The following is a 17,910-nucleotide window of genomic DNA, read 5'->3' on the forward strand; positions in this document are numbered from 1 at the left end:
AATGCCTGGTTTTTCCAGGCGTTAAGGACGGGACCCGCAAAGGGACCTCGGAGCTAATTACGGTACCCCAATTTGCGGTACCGTAATTAGCACCTTCCTCATTCCCATTATGCCCTATGGGGCAAAAATTGGAATGGGGAAGGGCCTTGGTGAATGGGGATTTACCGCCCCCGCTCACCTTGGAGTAGGGCGGTAATTCCGCCATCCACCAAGCGGACTCGGAACGGTACCGGCGGCAACCATGGCGCTAATAGCGCCATGGTTACCGCCTACCGTGCAATGAGGCCCAATGTACTACTGTGACATATGTCTAACAATTTGTAAGTAAGCAAATCCATGTTTGAATACATCACTTGAAACGGTGTACAACTTGATGTATATCTTTAAAGTTAAACAATATGGCTTTCATGCCCTGTCAAGAGGGCAGACATGGCTTTAACGACCTGACAGCCCAAACTAAGGCAGGCCTGAGAGAAGCGAGGGTCTCATCTCGGGCTGTGGACCCTTAAAGGCCATGTCCGCCCTCCTCGCAGGGCATGAAAGTGATTCTCACCCCAGGGTTTGACTGGGGTGCAAATGTCTTTTACAATCTTTCATTGGGTGATCCGCGCTGCTAGCTCAGCTAATCTCCCGATGACAAATATATAAAAAAAAAGATGCCTGCCACCATATGCAAAAGGCACTAAGTCCCTTTTCCATGTCTATGGTGGTGGCCAGACTGGAGGAGCACTGGGACCGGAGTGCAATGCTCCGGTTCCAAAAGGTAATTGGAGGGGGTGGGGAAGCAAAAGGGAGAGACTCCCTGTTGCCTCCCTACAATTAAAAAAGAAAAAAAAAGCGCCACCTGGGAGGCCTCTGGTGGCTGTGACAACAGACGGGGATTGTGTATTCTCTCCCTCTGTTCCAGCCACCTGATTGGCTTAGTGCCCTTGTCCAGGTGCAAATAAAAGTTAAACCATTGATGAGGGGGCATCACAATGCGGCATAAACCAGTGGTCTGCATTGGGTGAGAGTGTAAATATGCCAGGAGGGAATGAGATACGAGATAGTGAAGTGGGATTAGCATTGGAGGCCGGGAGAAAGATGAGTGTCAATCCATGATTAGTAGCTGTGAGGCAGTTTGTGATTTGTTAGACATTTTGGGGATTAAGGTGTGGAAGATGAAGAAGATCTTGCTGTTATCATTAAAAAGGTGGTTTGAAATGCTAAAGGTTGAGATGAGTTGGACTAGGGAGGTGGTATAGAGCGTGAAGACAAATTGGCTGTGGACAGAACCTTAGGGAATTCACACTGGAAGGGGCATGGGGGGGGGGTGTTAGATTTCAATGACTTAAAGAATGAGTGGTTAGAGAGATAAGTGGCTACCTAGTTTTGGTTCATGTCCTTCAAGACAAGGGAGGAGAAGGTTTGGAGGACGGAGTAATGGTCCATAGTGTCAAAGGAAACGAGTGATAAAGTAGGATGAGAAAGGAGCAGAAGTGAGATTGTTGAGCAGTGGTTAGAATGTTGGAGATATAGATGAGCGCTGTTTCAGTTTAGATTGTGCTATGGAAACCTGATTGGTAGGGATTAGTGATAGCTGATGAGTACGTTAAAGACCACTTTCTCAAAGACTAGGAGTTATGGTATAAGAGAGTGAAAGGTTTGTAAACAGAGGCATGTTTCAGGTCAGTGCTAAGTTCATTAATAATGGAGATGAAATTGGCTGTTTTATGGCTTTAGAGGAAGGTGCCTGACTCGAAGGAGGGATTGAAAAGGGAGAAGAGGTGACGGGAGATGATAGGTGCACGTTCTTCGATTGTTCTCATTGAGTTGTTGTGCAATATGCTGCACATCACACCTTACTGCAATCTGAAAAAAAAGCACATCACAGTAGGGCTGCTTTCTGCGTCACCTTTGTCTAAAAGATAGTCAATATATAATGCACAAAGATGCATCCATACCAATACAAGCATTCAGCCTTGGAGGACTCGGGAGGATAGCTCTTGGGCAATGCACTCGCCTTGAAAGCGAGACGACGCAGAGCAACACAGGTTCAATCCCAGGGTCTGCGCTTAGAAACCTATGGGTATTAAGCGTGTTAAAAATAACCAATTACAATTGCCTAACTCCCTTCCTGTTTCTGCAGACTTCTTTCCCTCTGTATAGCCCTCTTACTACACCCGTGCTCATTCTATTCTTCCAATCAAACTAAAGTCTGTTAACCATGGGTAGGATCCAATATGCCTTTTACAAGGATTCAGTGCTTTGAAACAATGTCTTGTGGTGATTCGCTGCAGTATAAAAACAGAATAACATAACATCCTTTTTTCTGCCCATTATACTCACGCTTAAGAGGAACCATAATACCTCCAATCTTCAGGGATTATAATTTGGGGCAGTGCCAACCCCTTTTTATCTATTTAGTATGTGTGTATGGGTAGACACATTAGAAGTTACCTCAGCTGTGATGACTTTTTTTAAACGAGCAATGTTATGCATATATAAATCCTCTAGCAGACAGCAGAAGAACTGATTATGGGCTTGTGTGCGTTCATATTTATATTTCTTTACTTTTTGTAATACAATGATGCATGTCACATAAACGGTATAAGGGATCCACATAGATCAGAACAATATCAGAGAATTACATCATTATTGGGAACAAATAGCATATTTGCACTGTGGGTTTTTATGAGAAAATTATGTACATGGTTTTACATTGTTTCAACGACTTTAATTTGGAAGTCTGCATTGGTAGACCACTTTTAGTCACCCTGGATTTGACCAGTTATTGCTGTTATGGGGGGATTCTTCCATGCCCCCACCCTACCCCATTCCCTCCCCTCCACCCAGCTCCCTATTTCCCAAACCCTACTAACACATATTCATATTGTCCCTCTCTTTAATTGTGGACTCACCACCTTTATCTCCCTCTAACAGGAAAGCAAGTGAGTTGTGCCGTTTGGAGAGCCCCCAAACATTTTTGGGAAGTTTGAAGCTTGAGATCCATCGATCAGACCTCTTTAGGTACTTGAAATGTTAGACAGGGCCAAAACACTCAAACTTCAGCTTGAGAATCAGATGAAGGTGGGAATATTTTGCAGGGAACAACAGGTCTTCTGGAACGGCCATATGGAAATCTGTGGGCCGGTGTGAGCGTTTGCTGCAAGCTTGAGCAGAACATATTCTTGGCTGCAGAAGGAGTTTCATATAATTTCTGTCAGGCTACCTTTCCTTTTCAACAAGTAACATTGCCACAACCGTGTAATCATCGGTGGAGCTGTGATTCTTGGACTGCATGTAGAAGGCAGTTACGTTTCCTATTTGTGATGTAGTGAACGTTTGAAAAATGTTATGTTTTCCCAAGCACAGTGTTGCAAATGTTACATTTCTAAGTTATGGAGATATCGGCTCCATTGGACAAGGACTATTTGAAAAGGATTTGTAGGTAGTAAATATTCAAATGAGCATTTTCAATTTAAATTATAAATTGAAATCATTGTTCATGCTATATACAGTAAGGATACATTTAGTAAACAATATTCCTCTAACAGGGATAGGGAAATCTGAAACTGAAATGTTCCTATGTTATGTCTGGCCGAGGTCTGACAGAGCTATTGCATCCGGAAAAACAAGCATTGTTGGAAAATTGCCCTGGCGTGCCACAAATCATTCAGGTGAAGTCAGCAAAAGGTGCACCATTTTCCATTGGTTTTTCAGTGCGTCTCCTTCCTTGAAAGTGCCCCTGGGACAATGTGGAAAGGCACAAGGCAGAAGCCGATCATTTACATCTCTATTATTGAACCACTTCCTCTTGATTTATCTGGCTGAGTCTAAGATTCTGAGGTTTTTTCAATCCAATCCCAAAGCCCATTCCATATTTCTCAACCAATGAAAGCCTGTAAGTGTGGCCCAGGTTAGCCTGAGTTTCTGGACATTGGTAACCTGGGGAATAAAAGGCTGAATAAGTCAAGGAATATCTGCAATTTCAGCTGGAGAAAGTAATTCACAATTCTGGCAGTTTGGTAGAAGGGAAGAATCTGGGATTACATCAGCGGAGGGACAATTTGGGGGAGTCTACTTATAATTGTGTCCCTTTCCAGGTCCCATTCTTCTCTCTCGATGAGGTCAGGAAGGATCTCAAAATCATCGAAGGCTTTGGGGCAGGTGCATGTCCAGATCAGGTCCCATCAGAACTTTTTAAATACGACCTGATGGTCTGGGTTCCTACCCTGTGTTCTTGGTTTAATTTAATTTTAATAACACTGGCAATCCCCCACTCTTGCAAGATTTTGAAAATAGTCCCTATATTCAAAGAGGGAAAGAGGGTTGATTGTGCAAAATTATAGACCCAATCCCCTTGTAGATGCCTCAGAAAAGAACTGTTCCCAAGAACACCAGGCCAGAATTCTGTAGTGGTAAACCAATTTCATCATTACAAAATCAGCTCAGGCGGGATTGGCTCGGGGGCTGTGACCATCATAAAGGGCTTTTGTTTAATGCTCTAAATAATGTCTTTTTCCGAAAGGGATTATTTTTTATGAGGTTGGTGGACCTTAAGTCTCTGTTTCATCTGGTCTACAGGACATCATTATGGGAGACCCTGAAGTCAGAAAACATGGACCCCTGGGCCCTGGAGGTCTGATCTCGGAATACATTGCAATTGACACTACTTCATCTTTGTATTAATGATGTTGTCTTGCGGTTTTGGCGCAGGGGTGGGACCCCCAAAGAAGGATTCTGAGCAAGTCCCGATTTTACCCTTTGTGTTTGACAGAGTAATCCTGTCTGAAACAGAGAATGGTCTTTGGCAACTACTTCAGGGCTATGAAGAGTATTGTCATGTAAAGCACACTTTTAGAAATGAGGAAGAAACTAAAATCATGATCTTGGGAAAACAAAAGCTCCTGTGCTCCAAGATAGTCCTAAATGGAGTCCCGTTGCAGCAAGTTAAAACAATTGATTACTTTGGGATTAGATTTTCCCATACTGATTTGTGGAAGGCTTAGATGGAGAAAAGTATTGGAGTTTTGGTACCTTGTATTTCTGGTCGCAATGGCGGCCACATGTTTGGTGTCCCTCTAGAGGCTTATAGAGCTAAACCTGGAGCCCTTTGCACCAGTGACCTTTGGGACTATGCTAACTGTTCTGTCCTCCAATACATCAAGAACATTTTCCTGAAATCTTCATTAAAGATGTTATACAATTCCCCTATAACTCCCCGTCATACCCAAACCTTATGCAATCATGACACTATGTAATAACAGGCTCGAAGCCTATTTTAGAGTATATTTATGTTTGGAATTTTGTTTTACATTTTTCCTTTTTTATTTCTCTACACCTGACCCTTCCTACATCTGACCTACCACTAGTTACATATTTTCTGTAACTTTTTTTAAATGTGCCCACAATCAGGACAGGACTCTCCTACCTGTCTGTCCTATGTACAGCATTTCTAATCCAAACACACTAATATGTTAATTTACGTTGTGAAACTATTATCAATCATGCAGTAGGGCAGATGTGTGGAAACACGACCTTACAGTGTGGCCAGAAGATGGATATATTTCAACATCTGTGAAATGAAAGTTCCAAGAATCAGAGTTTAGGAAATTGAACACACATACTCAATATAAAGTTTTGAAATGTACGCTACATCATGAAAAACTTATATTTGAATACATACTTGTGCTTCCTAATGTCGCTTATGCCATTCTTTCGATTCCCAAGCCGTTCCGCTGGGTTAATCCTAGAGTACAGAGAAAAAGGAAAATAAGCATTGACAAATCGGAGCACAGACTTCAGTAAATAACACTTTATTTTGTTCTCCGTTTTACAGTAGAAGTACATTTTTGTTGAGTTTCTTGTGAGCAATGAAGTGAGTGCGGGCAGGATAAGGAAACATCTGCAGAAAAGTAAACAATGTTTATGCATGTGTAATTGCATTAGCCCCAGTGCAAATGTCCTTGCTCAGACTTTGCAATAATGAATGTGCAAATGTTTGCTAATCCACCCTTCCCACAAATCTACATATATACGTTTTTCAGTCGCTGAGAATATACCTTGTATTTCCACTTTCTCTACTTTAGATCTCACTTTGATCAACAACCCTAATGCGACTAAGAAGCGATTATGGAAATTTGATTGGATCAAGACAAGGAATGCCTGTACCTCATATCAGGCATTCATGGATAACCCATTCAACTTAAAACGTTACGATATAGTGGAGCCTTACTTAATGCTATTTCCAAATTCTCGCCAAAGGGATGATTTCCTGCGCTTTCGTTTAAACATATGGCCTACACATGAAATATTATGCAGAAGAAAAATTCTACCACTTGAAGCACTGCCCTGTCGATACTGTCAATCTGCTCCGGAAACTTTAAGACACGTATGTGCAGAATGTGTAATACTACTTCCGCAAAGGAATTTGTCCTTTAAACCTTTATTTGAGGGATCATATATTGAGTCTACTACGGAATTAAGGAAATCTGTTAGATATGCTATTCTGAATTTTTTCTATGGTTTAAAAATGAATAAGCAAGAAAAATCTGTTAATCGGTCTGATTTCCATGATTTTAAATAATTGTGTCAAAATATATATCAATTTATTTTTTACTCTTCTTTATCAAATATTATGTATGTATAAATGATGTATTTTATCAAAGAATTTTTATATGCTGTAATGTTGAAAAAATCAATATTTGTTCTTGATTAAAACAACAATAAATAAAAAAAAAAGTAAAACTTAAGAAGCTAGGTCCCTGTCATAAGCTGGGACAACAGCAGTCAACTCAACACTACGTCATGGTTCACTGCAGTAAGGGTTATCGAGAGATTTCATGAAGTCAGTAGCCCTTGACAACACTATCCTATATTCAGCAAATATCAAAGGCAAATGCGAGGAGAGATTCCATACACCTTTTGTCACAAGCTCTGATTACCTGCCATCTCTGACCAAACTGATGCTTTGAGGTGGATATATGTTTACCAAAATGCAGGGTCTTTCATTTTTTATTTGGGCAACATTTGCCTGCCAGTAGATAAAGATTTATTTCAGGCAGTGCTCATAACACTGTACACTGTACACATGGGCCTGGTTACACATGTGTCGGTGGTAATAAAGCATCAGATATTTCAGAATACTGTGGGGCCAATTCATGGAATTTTTCGCTCAGAAAATAGGCTACTTGCCCCCGGCCTGCACGCACAACTCTGTCGATTCCTGGAATCGAATGCGTGGGACTTTTCCTGGACTTGCGTGGATTTCAAACTGGCCTGGCACGCCTGCGCGAGCCACCCAGGGCCTTGCGCGAGACTCTGAGCAGTGGGTGGGCTTGGCGTGCGCAGAGGTTGGGGAAGGGGGCTGAAGACCAGAAATGGGAAATAACTTGTGAAGAAGTGGGCGTTCCGAGGGTTGGCCTGCAGGCAGTCCCTCGCAAGCCCACTATTGCGCAGCAAGAGACATACAGGGTAATTCATAGAATTTCGCAGAAAAGTGTCGCAAGCGGCTGGCGCAGAGTGTCCGCGTGCGATTGACTGCGCCAGGCACGTGCGCTAAAACCGATTTCCGCGCACAGCGTATTCATGGATTTCATGCTCCCAAACCAGCCGTGGCGCAGAGTATCGCAGCGACCCTGCAGCAGCGCCAGTAACGCCCCCAAGAACGCCCTCGCGCAAGGAAAAGCCAGCAAAATCGCTAAATCATCGCAAAGGGCTGCGCTAACCCTGGACCAGTTTACAGGGCAGCCAAACAATGAACGCAAAGCGGGTAACGTGCATATCAGGGGTACACGTGAAGTCATACACGCGATTAGCCAGGGTAAGTGTATTACAGGGGTACACGTGAAGTCATACACGCGATTAGCCAGGGTACGTGTATTACAGGGGTACGCGGGAAGTTTAACACGCGATTGGCCAGGGTACGTGTATTACAGGGGTACGCGGGAAGTTTAACACGCGATTGGCCAGGGTACGTGTATTACAGGGGTACGCGGGAAGTTTAACACGCGATTGGCCAGGGTACGTGTATTACAGGGGTACGCGGGAAGTTTAACACGCGATTAGCCAGGGTAAGTGTATTACAGGGGTACACGTGAAGTTATACACGCGATTAGCCAGGGTACGTGTATTACAGGGGTACGCGGGAAGTTTAACACGCGATTGGCCAGGGTACGTGTATTACAGGGGTACGCGGGAAGTTTAACACGCGATTGGCCAGGGTACGTGTATTACAGGGGTACGTGGGAAGTTTAACACGCGATTGGCCAGGGTACGTGTATCAAAGGGGTACGCGGGAAGTTTAACACGCGATTAGCCAGTGTAAGTGTATAACAGGGGTACACGTGAAGTCATACACGCGATTAGCCAGGGTACGTGTATTACAGGGGTACGCGGGAAGTTTAACACGCGATTGGCCAGGGTACGTGTATTACAGGGGTACGCGGGAAGTTTAACACGCGATTAGCCAGGGTAAGTGTATTACAGGGGTACGCGGGAAGTTTAACACGCGATTAGCCAGGGTACGTGTATTACAGGGGTACGCGGGAAGTTTAACACGCGATTGGCCAGGGTACGTGTATTACAGGGGTACGCGGGAAGTTTAACACGCGATTGGCCAGGGTACGTGTATTACAGGGGTACGCGTGAAGTTATACACGCGATTAGCCAGGGTACGTATATTACAGGGGTACGCGGGAAGTTTAACACGCGATTGGCCAGGGTACGTGTATTACAGGGGTACGCGGGAAGTTCAACACGCGATTGGCCAGGGTACGTGTATTACAGGGGTATGCGGGAAGTTTCACATGCGATTTGGCCAGGTACGTGTATTACAGGGGTGCGTGGGAATTATCACACGCGATTTGGCTTGGTACGTGTATTACAGGGGTGTGCGGGAATTATCACACGCAATTAGGCTGGGTGGGTCCTCACAGGTGTTCCCTGTACACCCTCCACAGCCCCTGCAGGCAGCCCACAAAACAGGGGACTACCCTGCACACCTGCTCATGTCCCCCTGCACCCCCACCCCCCAGCAGTGCAGGGGCACCCTCCACCAGGCCCCCACTCATGTCTCCCACCACCCCCACCCCCCAGCCACCAGGGGCACCCTCCACCAGGCCCCCACTCATGTCCCCTATCACCCCCACCCCCCCGCCACCAGGGGCAGCCTCCACCAGGCCCCCACATATGTCTCCCACCACCCACACCCCCCAGCAGTGCAGGGGCACCCTCCACCAGGCCCCCACTCATGTCTCCCACCACCCCCACCCCCCAGCCACCAGGGGCACCCTCCACCAGGCCCCCACTCATGTCTCCCACCACCCCCACCCCCCAGCCACCAGGGGCACCCTCCACCAGGCCCCCACTCATGTCTCCCACCACCCCCACCCCCCAGCAGTGCTGGGGCACCCTCCACCAGGCCCCCACTCATGTCTCCCACCACCCCCACCCCCCAGCCACCAGGGGCACCCTCCACCAGGCCCCCACTCATGTCTCCCACCACCCCCACCCCCCAGCAGTGCAGGGGCACCCTCCACCAGGCCCCCACTCATGTCCCCTATCACCCCCACCCCCCCGCCACCAGGGGCACCCTCCACCAGGCCCCCACTCATGTCTCCCACCACCCCCACCCCCCAGCAGTGCAGGGGCACCCTCCACCAGGCCCCCACTCATGTCCCCTATCACCCCCACCCCCCCGCCACCAGGGGCACCCTCCACCAGGCCCCCACTCATGTCTCCCACCACCCCCACCCCCCAGCCACCAGGGGCACCCTCCACCAGGCCCCCACTCATGTCTCCCACCACCCCCACCCCCCAGCAGTGCAGGGGCACCCTCCACCAGGCCCCCACTCATGTCCCCTATCACCCCCACCCCCCCGCCACCAGGGGCACCCTCCACCAGGCCCCCACTCATGTCTCCCACCACCCCCACCCCCCAGCAGTGCAGGGGCACCCTCCACCAGGCCCCCACTCATGTCCCCTATCACCCCCACCCCCCCGCCACCAGGGGCACCCTCCACCAGGCCCCCACTCATGTCTCCCACCACCCCCACCCCCCAGCCACCAGGGTCACCCTCCACCAGGCCCCCACTCATGTCTCCCACCACCCCCACCCCCCAGCAGTGCAGGGGCACCCTCCACCAGGCCCCCACTCATGTCCCCTATCACCCCCACCCCCCCGCCACCAGGGGCACCCTCCACCAGGCCCCCACTCATGTCTCCCACCACCCCCACCCCCCAGCAGTGCAGGGGCACCCTCCACCAGGCCCCCACATATGTCTCCCACCACCCCCACCCCCCAGCAGTGCAGGGGCAGCCTCCACCAGGCCCCCACTCATGTCCCCTATCACCCCCACCCCCCCGCCACCAGGGGCACCCTCCACCAGGCCCCCACTCATGTCTCCCACCACCCCCACCCCCCTGCCACCAGGGTCACCCTCCACCAGGTCCTCACAATGTGCGTATTGGTCAGCCTCCACAGCCAAAAAGCCCTACCAAGTAACCCATTCACCCACATGGAAATGGAAATCACATGTTACACCCCCAATGTTCATGAAGCAAATGAACCCATGTCCGTCACACACATATATTCCAATTGAATGGGAAAACACACAACATGACATGCATGAAACCAATGAGATGAAACCACACAGTGAACAATGTAAAAAAAAATGTATTAGAAAAAAATACGAATGCTAAAGAAAGAAAACTAACTACAATGTAAATGTGAAAAAAGAAGCTGCATGTCCGCATAAAAACACAAAACTAGAAAATCTAATCCAAAAAATGTTGTCCAAAGTGAAATGTCAAAACTCTCCGTGCAACAAAGAACTATGTACAAAAATAACAAGGGTCCATCATCACAACAGAACTAAGGAAACCTCCTAAAAAACCTACCTAAATATCAACTATATACAAAAAGTGGAGCAGTGTCCGTCGACTCCAAATCATAAGAAAAAACAAAGGAAACCTAAAACTAAAGAACTATATACAAAGGCGGCGGGCAAGTCCAGCGGCTCACTCTGTGGTGTTCCGGGCCAGGGCATCATCGAACTCCTGTTCGATGTCCCGGAGGCGGTCCAGTTCCATGGCCCCGAGGGTCCGCAGGGACGACGCCGTGTCCTCCTCCAACCCCCTGCGGATTGCCTCGAGGCACTCGGCCCGCCTCAGGGCCCTCCGCATGGAGTTCTCCGCCCTGACCATTGTGAGCCGCGCCTCTTCCGCCCGCCGCCGCTCCGCACCTATGGCGTGGCCCAACCGCTGCCACACGGAAGACACTCTCTGTCCTGGGTCCTCCTGCCCTCCGGCCGATGCCTGCCCCTCCGATGTCGAAGGCCCCGAGCCTTCATGGCTCCCACCATCTTGCTGCTGCTGCAGCTCTGCCTCTGCCCGTGCACTGCCTCCTGCTGCCTGCACATCCTCCGCCGGCTGGGGTGCAGTTGTTGATGTGGCCACCCCTGCTGGACGTCCGACTCCCGACTGTGGCAGAGATGCCTCCTCCACCAGCCTGGCCGCACTGTCAGAGGCAGCTCCACAGGGCACCCAGGTGACTGATGGGTGGGAAGATGGCACAGAGGACGACTGGCGCGTAGGGGGTCCAGTTGAGGAGGGGGTCGGAACAAGCCCCATCAGACGGAGGAATCCGGTCTGGGTGACCTGTCCCAGCAGGCTGACGTGGTCAACGAGCCATTCGAGATGACGTGCAGTCTCTCCATGAAAAGACTGCAGGTCACCTCGCATGGCCCGTTGACGCAACGCCACACCAGCCAGGACAGGCTCAACCCGGACCTGGATAGCCACGTCCGCAGGCAGAGGAAGGCCAGTTGACGTCAGCTCATCCCCTGCCTGAAAACGGGTCTGGACGTAGGCATCCCTGCTGGTGCAAGATGATGCAGGGACAGGATCGGGGACAGGATTGCACACAGGCACCTCCGCGGCCGCCTGTGCTGCCTCCTGTCCCTGGTCCTGGACTGCACCACTAGCACCAGTGGGATCCCCACCTCCAGACCCCGTCTCTGGTGCTTGCACGGCCTCCTCCTCCACCAGACCCCCCACCAACCTGGATGACTCTGTGCCATCTTCCCCTGTTGGGCCCTGTGGGGTCCCAGCTGCCCCTTCTGTTGCCGAGGAGTCCAACTGCAACCTCCGCCTCTTGGACCTCCCCCCGGCAGCTGCGGCCTGGGACGCGGCACCGGACTCCTCACTCCCCGACGAGATGACAACACGGGAGGGGAGCCGGGCCTTGCGTCTCCGGCTGGCGGTCGGATCCCCGCCGCTGTGCTCCACAGCACCTTCTCCGCCCTCTTCATCAGTTGACGCTGCAGACAGGGAGAAACAAAACACAGGCATCAGGGCACTGTACAATGGACACATACACACATGACAGTTGTACATGAGTGGCATTGGCAAACCTCAGACATGCCATCACAATCCCCAACACACATGTCATTGCAACTGGCACACATGAGCCATACCACAGCCATATCGCAACTGCCACCACCATCCCTACACATACAACAGCATCAGCAGCCAAAGGGGAGCCATACATCACATGCAACACAGGAAGTGCACCACACATGTACACACACCACCACACTTGCATGCATGTCTACACCTCTGCCAAGTGTCGCACTGTTCAGACAGGCATCCATGTCACATCTGCCAATCAGGCTTCCACATACCGCTGTCACATGCATCCATGTAGCATCACTGTTGCACCTTTGACAAATACACACACATGCACATGTACACAGTGCTCATACATGCAGCCGAAAACAACATACATGCCTGACATCACGGACATGTCTACTTACATACACATTCCTCCAAACATGTGTGCACGCACAACTGCATTTGCCATGCAAGCCCACACACACAAGCACCATCCATGTCTCACACATTACAGCCCTCGCATGTGTCAGCCCCACGGCCCTGTACACCCCCACCCATACTCCACCCCATACAAACAGATGTGCAACTGGCACAATGGGGAATGATCACCACACGCCCTGCTCACAACCAGGATGCATGTACACTCACCGCTCGACTCCAGACGGCTCTGCTTCTCTAGGACCTGGACGTGGAGCGCTGGGGATATGCGTTCCAGGACCCCCATCTGTTCTTCCGACAAGTGGCCCCGGCGCCCCTTGGCATCCGCTGCCTTCAAGAGGCGCCGGGCCTTGTTCAGGGTCCTGGACCTGAAGTCCTCCCAGCGCTTCCTGACATGTTGTAAGTCCCGGACTGCCACCCCCTCCGCGTTGATGGCAGTCACGATGTCTGTCCAGATCCGAGTCCGTCCTTCCTTGTCGGCGCGGGAACTTCCAAAGAGGGCATCATACTGCCCCAGGACTTGCTCCACCAGGACACCAACTTCGGTGGCACTGAAGCTGGTGCCCCTCTGCCTCTCTGGCCGGGGGTTGTCAGTGGTCACAGATGGTGTTAGCCCCGACATGACAACCCCAGAGGCAGGAGTGGGTGGGCAACTGGGTCCTGGGGCTGGGCTGTGGAGCGATGGAATTCCAGTCGGGAGTCTACTGTTCCAGCAGGGGTGGTCACAGCAACAGCACCCCTGGCTGATGTGCAGGCAGCAAATGGCAGTGCACGTGGGCAGCAGGCAGTCAGGCAGCAGCAGATAGCAGGTGGGAGCGTGCTCGGGGCTCTGGGGGGCAGTAATTCGGCCTTCTGGGCAGGAGCGTGGTCTCCCGTGTGCTCACGCGTGGCCAGCTTGGTACGGAGTGAATTGGCACGTGAAAATCCTGCACGTCAGCGTGAAAACCGAGGAAAGGCCCTTAGCGCGTAAGCGCGTCAGCACGCATACGCGATTCCATTGGACCAAAGGCCCTCAGCGCGTAAGCGCGTCTGTGACGTGACCCGCACGGGTGTTTCCCACACAGCACGTGATGACAGAGCACACGTGGAAAGACTGCACGTCAGAGTCTCATTGCGTGTGATTGGTGGAAATGGCCGTACACCGGGATACAGGTGCGCTGACGTACTTGCGTGTGTAAGTGTCCGCGCACCCCTCATATACACGTACATAGGCCAATCGCGTGTACACGCACTTTTGTCCAATTACACGCGATGAGACTCTGACGTGCAGTCTTTCCACGTGTGCTCTGTCATCACGTGCTGTGTGGGAAACACCCGTGCGGGTCACGTCACAGACGCGCTTACGCGCTGAGGGCCTTTGGTCCAATGGAATCGCGTATGCGTGCTGACGCGCTTACGCGCTAAGGGCCTTTCCTCGGTTTTCACGCTGACGTGCAGGATTTTCACGTGCCAATTCACTCCGTACCAAGCTGGCCACGCGTGAGCACACGGGAGACCACGCTCCTGCCCAGAAGGCCGAATTACTGCCCCCCAGAGCCCCGAGCACGCTCCCACCTGCTATCTGCTGCTGCCTGACTGCCTGCTGCCCACGTGCACTGCCATTTGCTGCCTGCACATCAGCCAGGGGTGCTGTTGCTGTGACCACCCCTGCTGGAACAGAAGACTCCCGACTGGAATTCCATCGCTCCACAGCCCAGCCCCAGGACCCAGTTGGCCACCCACTCCTGCCTCTGGGGTTGTCATGTCGGGGCTAACACCATCTGTGACCACTGACAACCCCCGGCCAGAGAGGCAGAGGGGCACCAGCTTCAGTGCCACCGAAGTTGGTGTCCTGGTGGAGCAAGTCCTGGGGCAGTATGATGCCCTCTTTGGAAGTTCCCGCGCCGACAAGGAAGGACTGACTCGGATCTGGACAGACATCGTGACTGCCATCAACGCGGAGGGGGTGGCAGTCCGGGACTTACAACATGTCAGGAAGCGCTGGGAGGACTTCAGGTCCAGGACCCTGAACAAGGCCCGGCGCCTCTTGAAGGCAGCGGATGCCAAGGGGCGCCGGGGCCACTTGTCGGAAGAACAGATGGGGGTCCTGGAACGCATATCCCCAGCGCTCCACGTCCAGGTCCTAGAGAAGCAGAGCCGTCTGGAGTCGAGCGGTGAGTGTACATGCATCCTGGTTGTGAGCAGGGCGTGTGGTGATCATTCCCCATTGTGCCAGTTGCACATCTGTTTGTATGGGGTGGAGTATGGGTGGGGGTGTACAGGGCCGTGGGGCTGACACATGCGAGGGCTGTAATGTGTGAGACATGGATGGTGCTTGTGTGTGTGGGCTTGCATGGCAAATGCAGTTGTGCGTGCACACATGTTTGGAGGAATGTGTATGTAAGTAGACATGTCCGTGATGTCAGGCATGTATGTTGTTTTCGGCTGCATGTATGAGCACTGTGTACATGTGCATGTGTGTATTTGTCAAAGGTGCAACAGTGATGCTACATGGATGCATGTGACAGCGGTATGTGGAAGCCTGATTGGCAGATGTGACATGGATGCCCGTCTGAACAGTGCGACACTTGGCAGAGGTGTAGACATGCATGCAAGTGTGGTGGTGTGTGTACATGTGTGGTGCACTTCCTGTGTTGCATGTGATGTATGGCTCCCCTTTGGCTGCTGATGCTGTTGTATGTATGGGGATGGTGGTGGCAGTTGCGATATGGCTGTGGTATGGCTCATGTGTGCCAGTTGCAATGACATGTGTGTTGAGGATTGTGATGACATGTCTGAGGTTTGCCAATGCCACTCATGTGCAACTGTCATGCGTGTATGTGTCCATTGTACAGTGCCCTGATGCCTGTGTTTTGTTTCTCCCTGTCTGCAGCGTCAACTGATGAAGAGGGCGGAGAAGGTGCTGTGGAGCACAGCGGCGGGGATCCGACCGCCAGCCGGAGACGCAAGGCCCGGCTCCCCTCCCGTGTTGTCATCTCGTCGGGGAGTGAGGAGTCCGGTGCCGCGTCCCAGGCCGCAGCTGCCGGGGGGAGGTCCAAGAGGCGGAGGTTGCAGTTGGACTCCTCGGCAGCAGAAGGGGCAGCTGGGACCCCACAGGGCCCAACAGGGGAAGATGGCACAGAGTCATCCAGGTTGGTGGGGGGTTTGGTGGAGGAGGGGGCCGCGCAAGCACCAGAGACAGGCTCTGGAGGTGGGGATCCCACTGGTGCTAGTGGTGCAGTCCAGGACCAGGGACAGGAGGCAGCACAGGCGGCCGCGGAGGTGCCTGTGTGCAATCCTGTCCCTGATCCTGTCCCTGCATCATCTTGCACCAGCAGGGATGCCTACGTCCAGACCCGTTTTCAGGCAGGGGATGAGCTGACGTCAACTGGCCTTCCTCTGCCTGCGGACGTGGCCATCCAGGACCGGGTTGAGCCTGTCCTGGCTGGTGTGGCGTTGCGTCAACGGGCCATGCGAGGTGACCTGCAGTCTTTTCATGGAGAGACTGCACGTCATCTCGAATGGCTCGTTGACCACGTCAGCCTGCTGGGACAGGTCACCCAGGCCGGATTCCGCTGTCTGATGGGGCTTGCTCCGACCCCCTCCTCAACTGGACCCCCTACGCGCCAGTCGTCCTCTGTGCCATCTTCCCACCCATCAGTCACCTGGGTGCCCTGTGGAGCTGCCTCTGACAGTGCGGCCAGGCTGGTGGAGGAGGCATCCCTGCCACAGTCGGGAGTCGGACGTCCAGCAGGGGTGGCCACATCAACAGGTGCACCCCAGCCGGCGGAGGATGTGCAGGCAGCAGGAGGCAGTGCACGGGCAGAGGCAGAGCAGCAGCAGCAGCAAGTGGTGGGAGCCATGAAGGCTCGGGGCCTTCGACATCGGAGGGGCAGGCATCGGCCGGAGGGCAGGAGGACCCAGGACAGAGAGTGTCTTCCGTGTGGCAGCGGTTGGGCCACGCCATAGGTGCGGAGCGGCGGCGGGCGGAAGAGGCGCGGCTCACAATGGTCAGGGCGGAGAACTCCATGCGGAGGGCCCTGAGGCGGGCCGAGTGCCTCGAGGCAATCCGCAGGGGGTTGGAGGAGGACACGGCGTCGTCCCTGCGGACCCTCGGGGCCATGGAACTGGACCGCCTCCGGGACATCGAACAGGAGTTCGATGATGCCCTGGCCCGGAACACCACAGAGTGAGCCGCTGGACTTGCCCGCCGCCTTTGTATATAGTTCTTTAGTTTTAGGTTTCCTTTCGTTCTTATTATTATTTGGAGTCGACGGACACTGCTCCACTTTTTGTATATAGTTGATATTTAGGTAGGTTTTTTAGGAGGTTTCCTTAGTTCAGTTGTGATGATGGACCCTTGTTATTTTTGTACATAGTTCTTTGTTGCATGGAGAGTTTTTACATTTCACTTTGGACATAATTTTTTTGATTTGATTTTCTAGATTTGTGTTTTTATGCGGACATGCAGCTTATTTTTTCACATTTACATTGTAGTTAGTTTTCTTTCTTTGGCATTTGTATTTTTTTCAATACATTTTTTTTTACATTGTTCACTGTGTGGTTTCATCTCATTGGTTTCATGCATGTCATGTTGTGTGTTTTCCCATTCAATTTGAAAATATGTGTGTGACGGACATGGGTTCATTTGCTTCATGTACATTGGGGGTGTAACATGTGATTTCCATTTCCATGTGGGTGAATGGGTTACTTGGTAGGTCTTTTTGGCTGTGGAGGCTGACCATTACGCACATGATTGGGGATTGTGAGGACCTGGTGGGGGCTGCACATGGTGGCAGGGGGGTGGGGGTGCAGGGGGACATGAGTGGGGGCCTGGTGGAGGTTGAGCCTGCACTGCTGGGGGGTGGGGGTGGTGGGAGACATGAGTGGGGGCCTGGTGGAGGGTGACCCTGCACTGCTGGGGTGTGGGGGTGATGGGAGACATGAGTGGGGGCCTGGTGGAGGGTGACCCTGGTGGCTGGGGGGTGGGGGTGATAGGGGACATGAGTGGGGGCCTGGTGGAGGGTGACCCTGGTGGCTGGGGGGTGGGGGTGGTGGGAGACATGAGTTGGACATGGGTGGGGGCCTGCTGGCAGGTGCCCCACAGTGCTGGGGTGT

At 51.9% G+C, this 17,910-nt stretch overlaps 1 protein-coding gene across 4 annotated transcripts in view; it reads right to left on the reverse strand.

Moving 5' to 3' along the window:
* LOC138472491 (cGMP-dependent protein kinase 2-like) overlaps positions 1-17,910 on the reverse strand; it is a 2,724,950-nt gene that overhangs the window by 172,247 nt on the left and 2,534,793 nt on the right. For all 4 annotated transcript variants that reach the window (XM_069610703.1, XM_069610701.1, XM_069610702.1 and 1 more), the window contains one exon: positions 5,669-5,731. In XM_069610703.1, coding sequence (XP_069466804.1) covers positions 5,669-5,731 — 63 coding nt within the window. The remainder of the gene's footprint in view (positions 1-5,668; positions 5,732-17,910) is intronic.

Source organism: Ambystoma mexicanum, chromosome 8, assembly GCF_040938575.1.
Source record: "Ambystoma mexicanum isolate Mex_15411 chromosome 8, UKY_AmexF1_1, whole genome shotgun sequence".
Lineage (NCBI taxonomy): Eukaryota > Metazoa > Chordata > Amphibia > Caudata > Ambystomatidae > Ambystoma > Ambystoma mexicanum.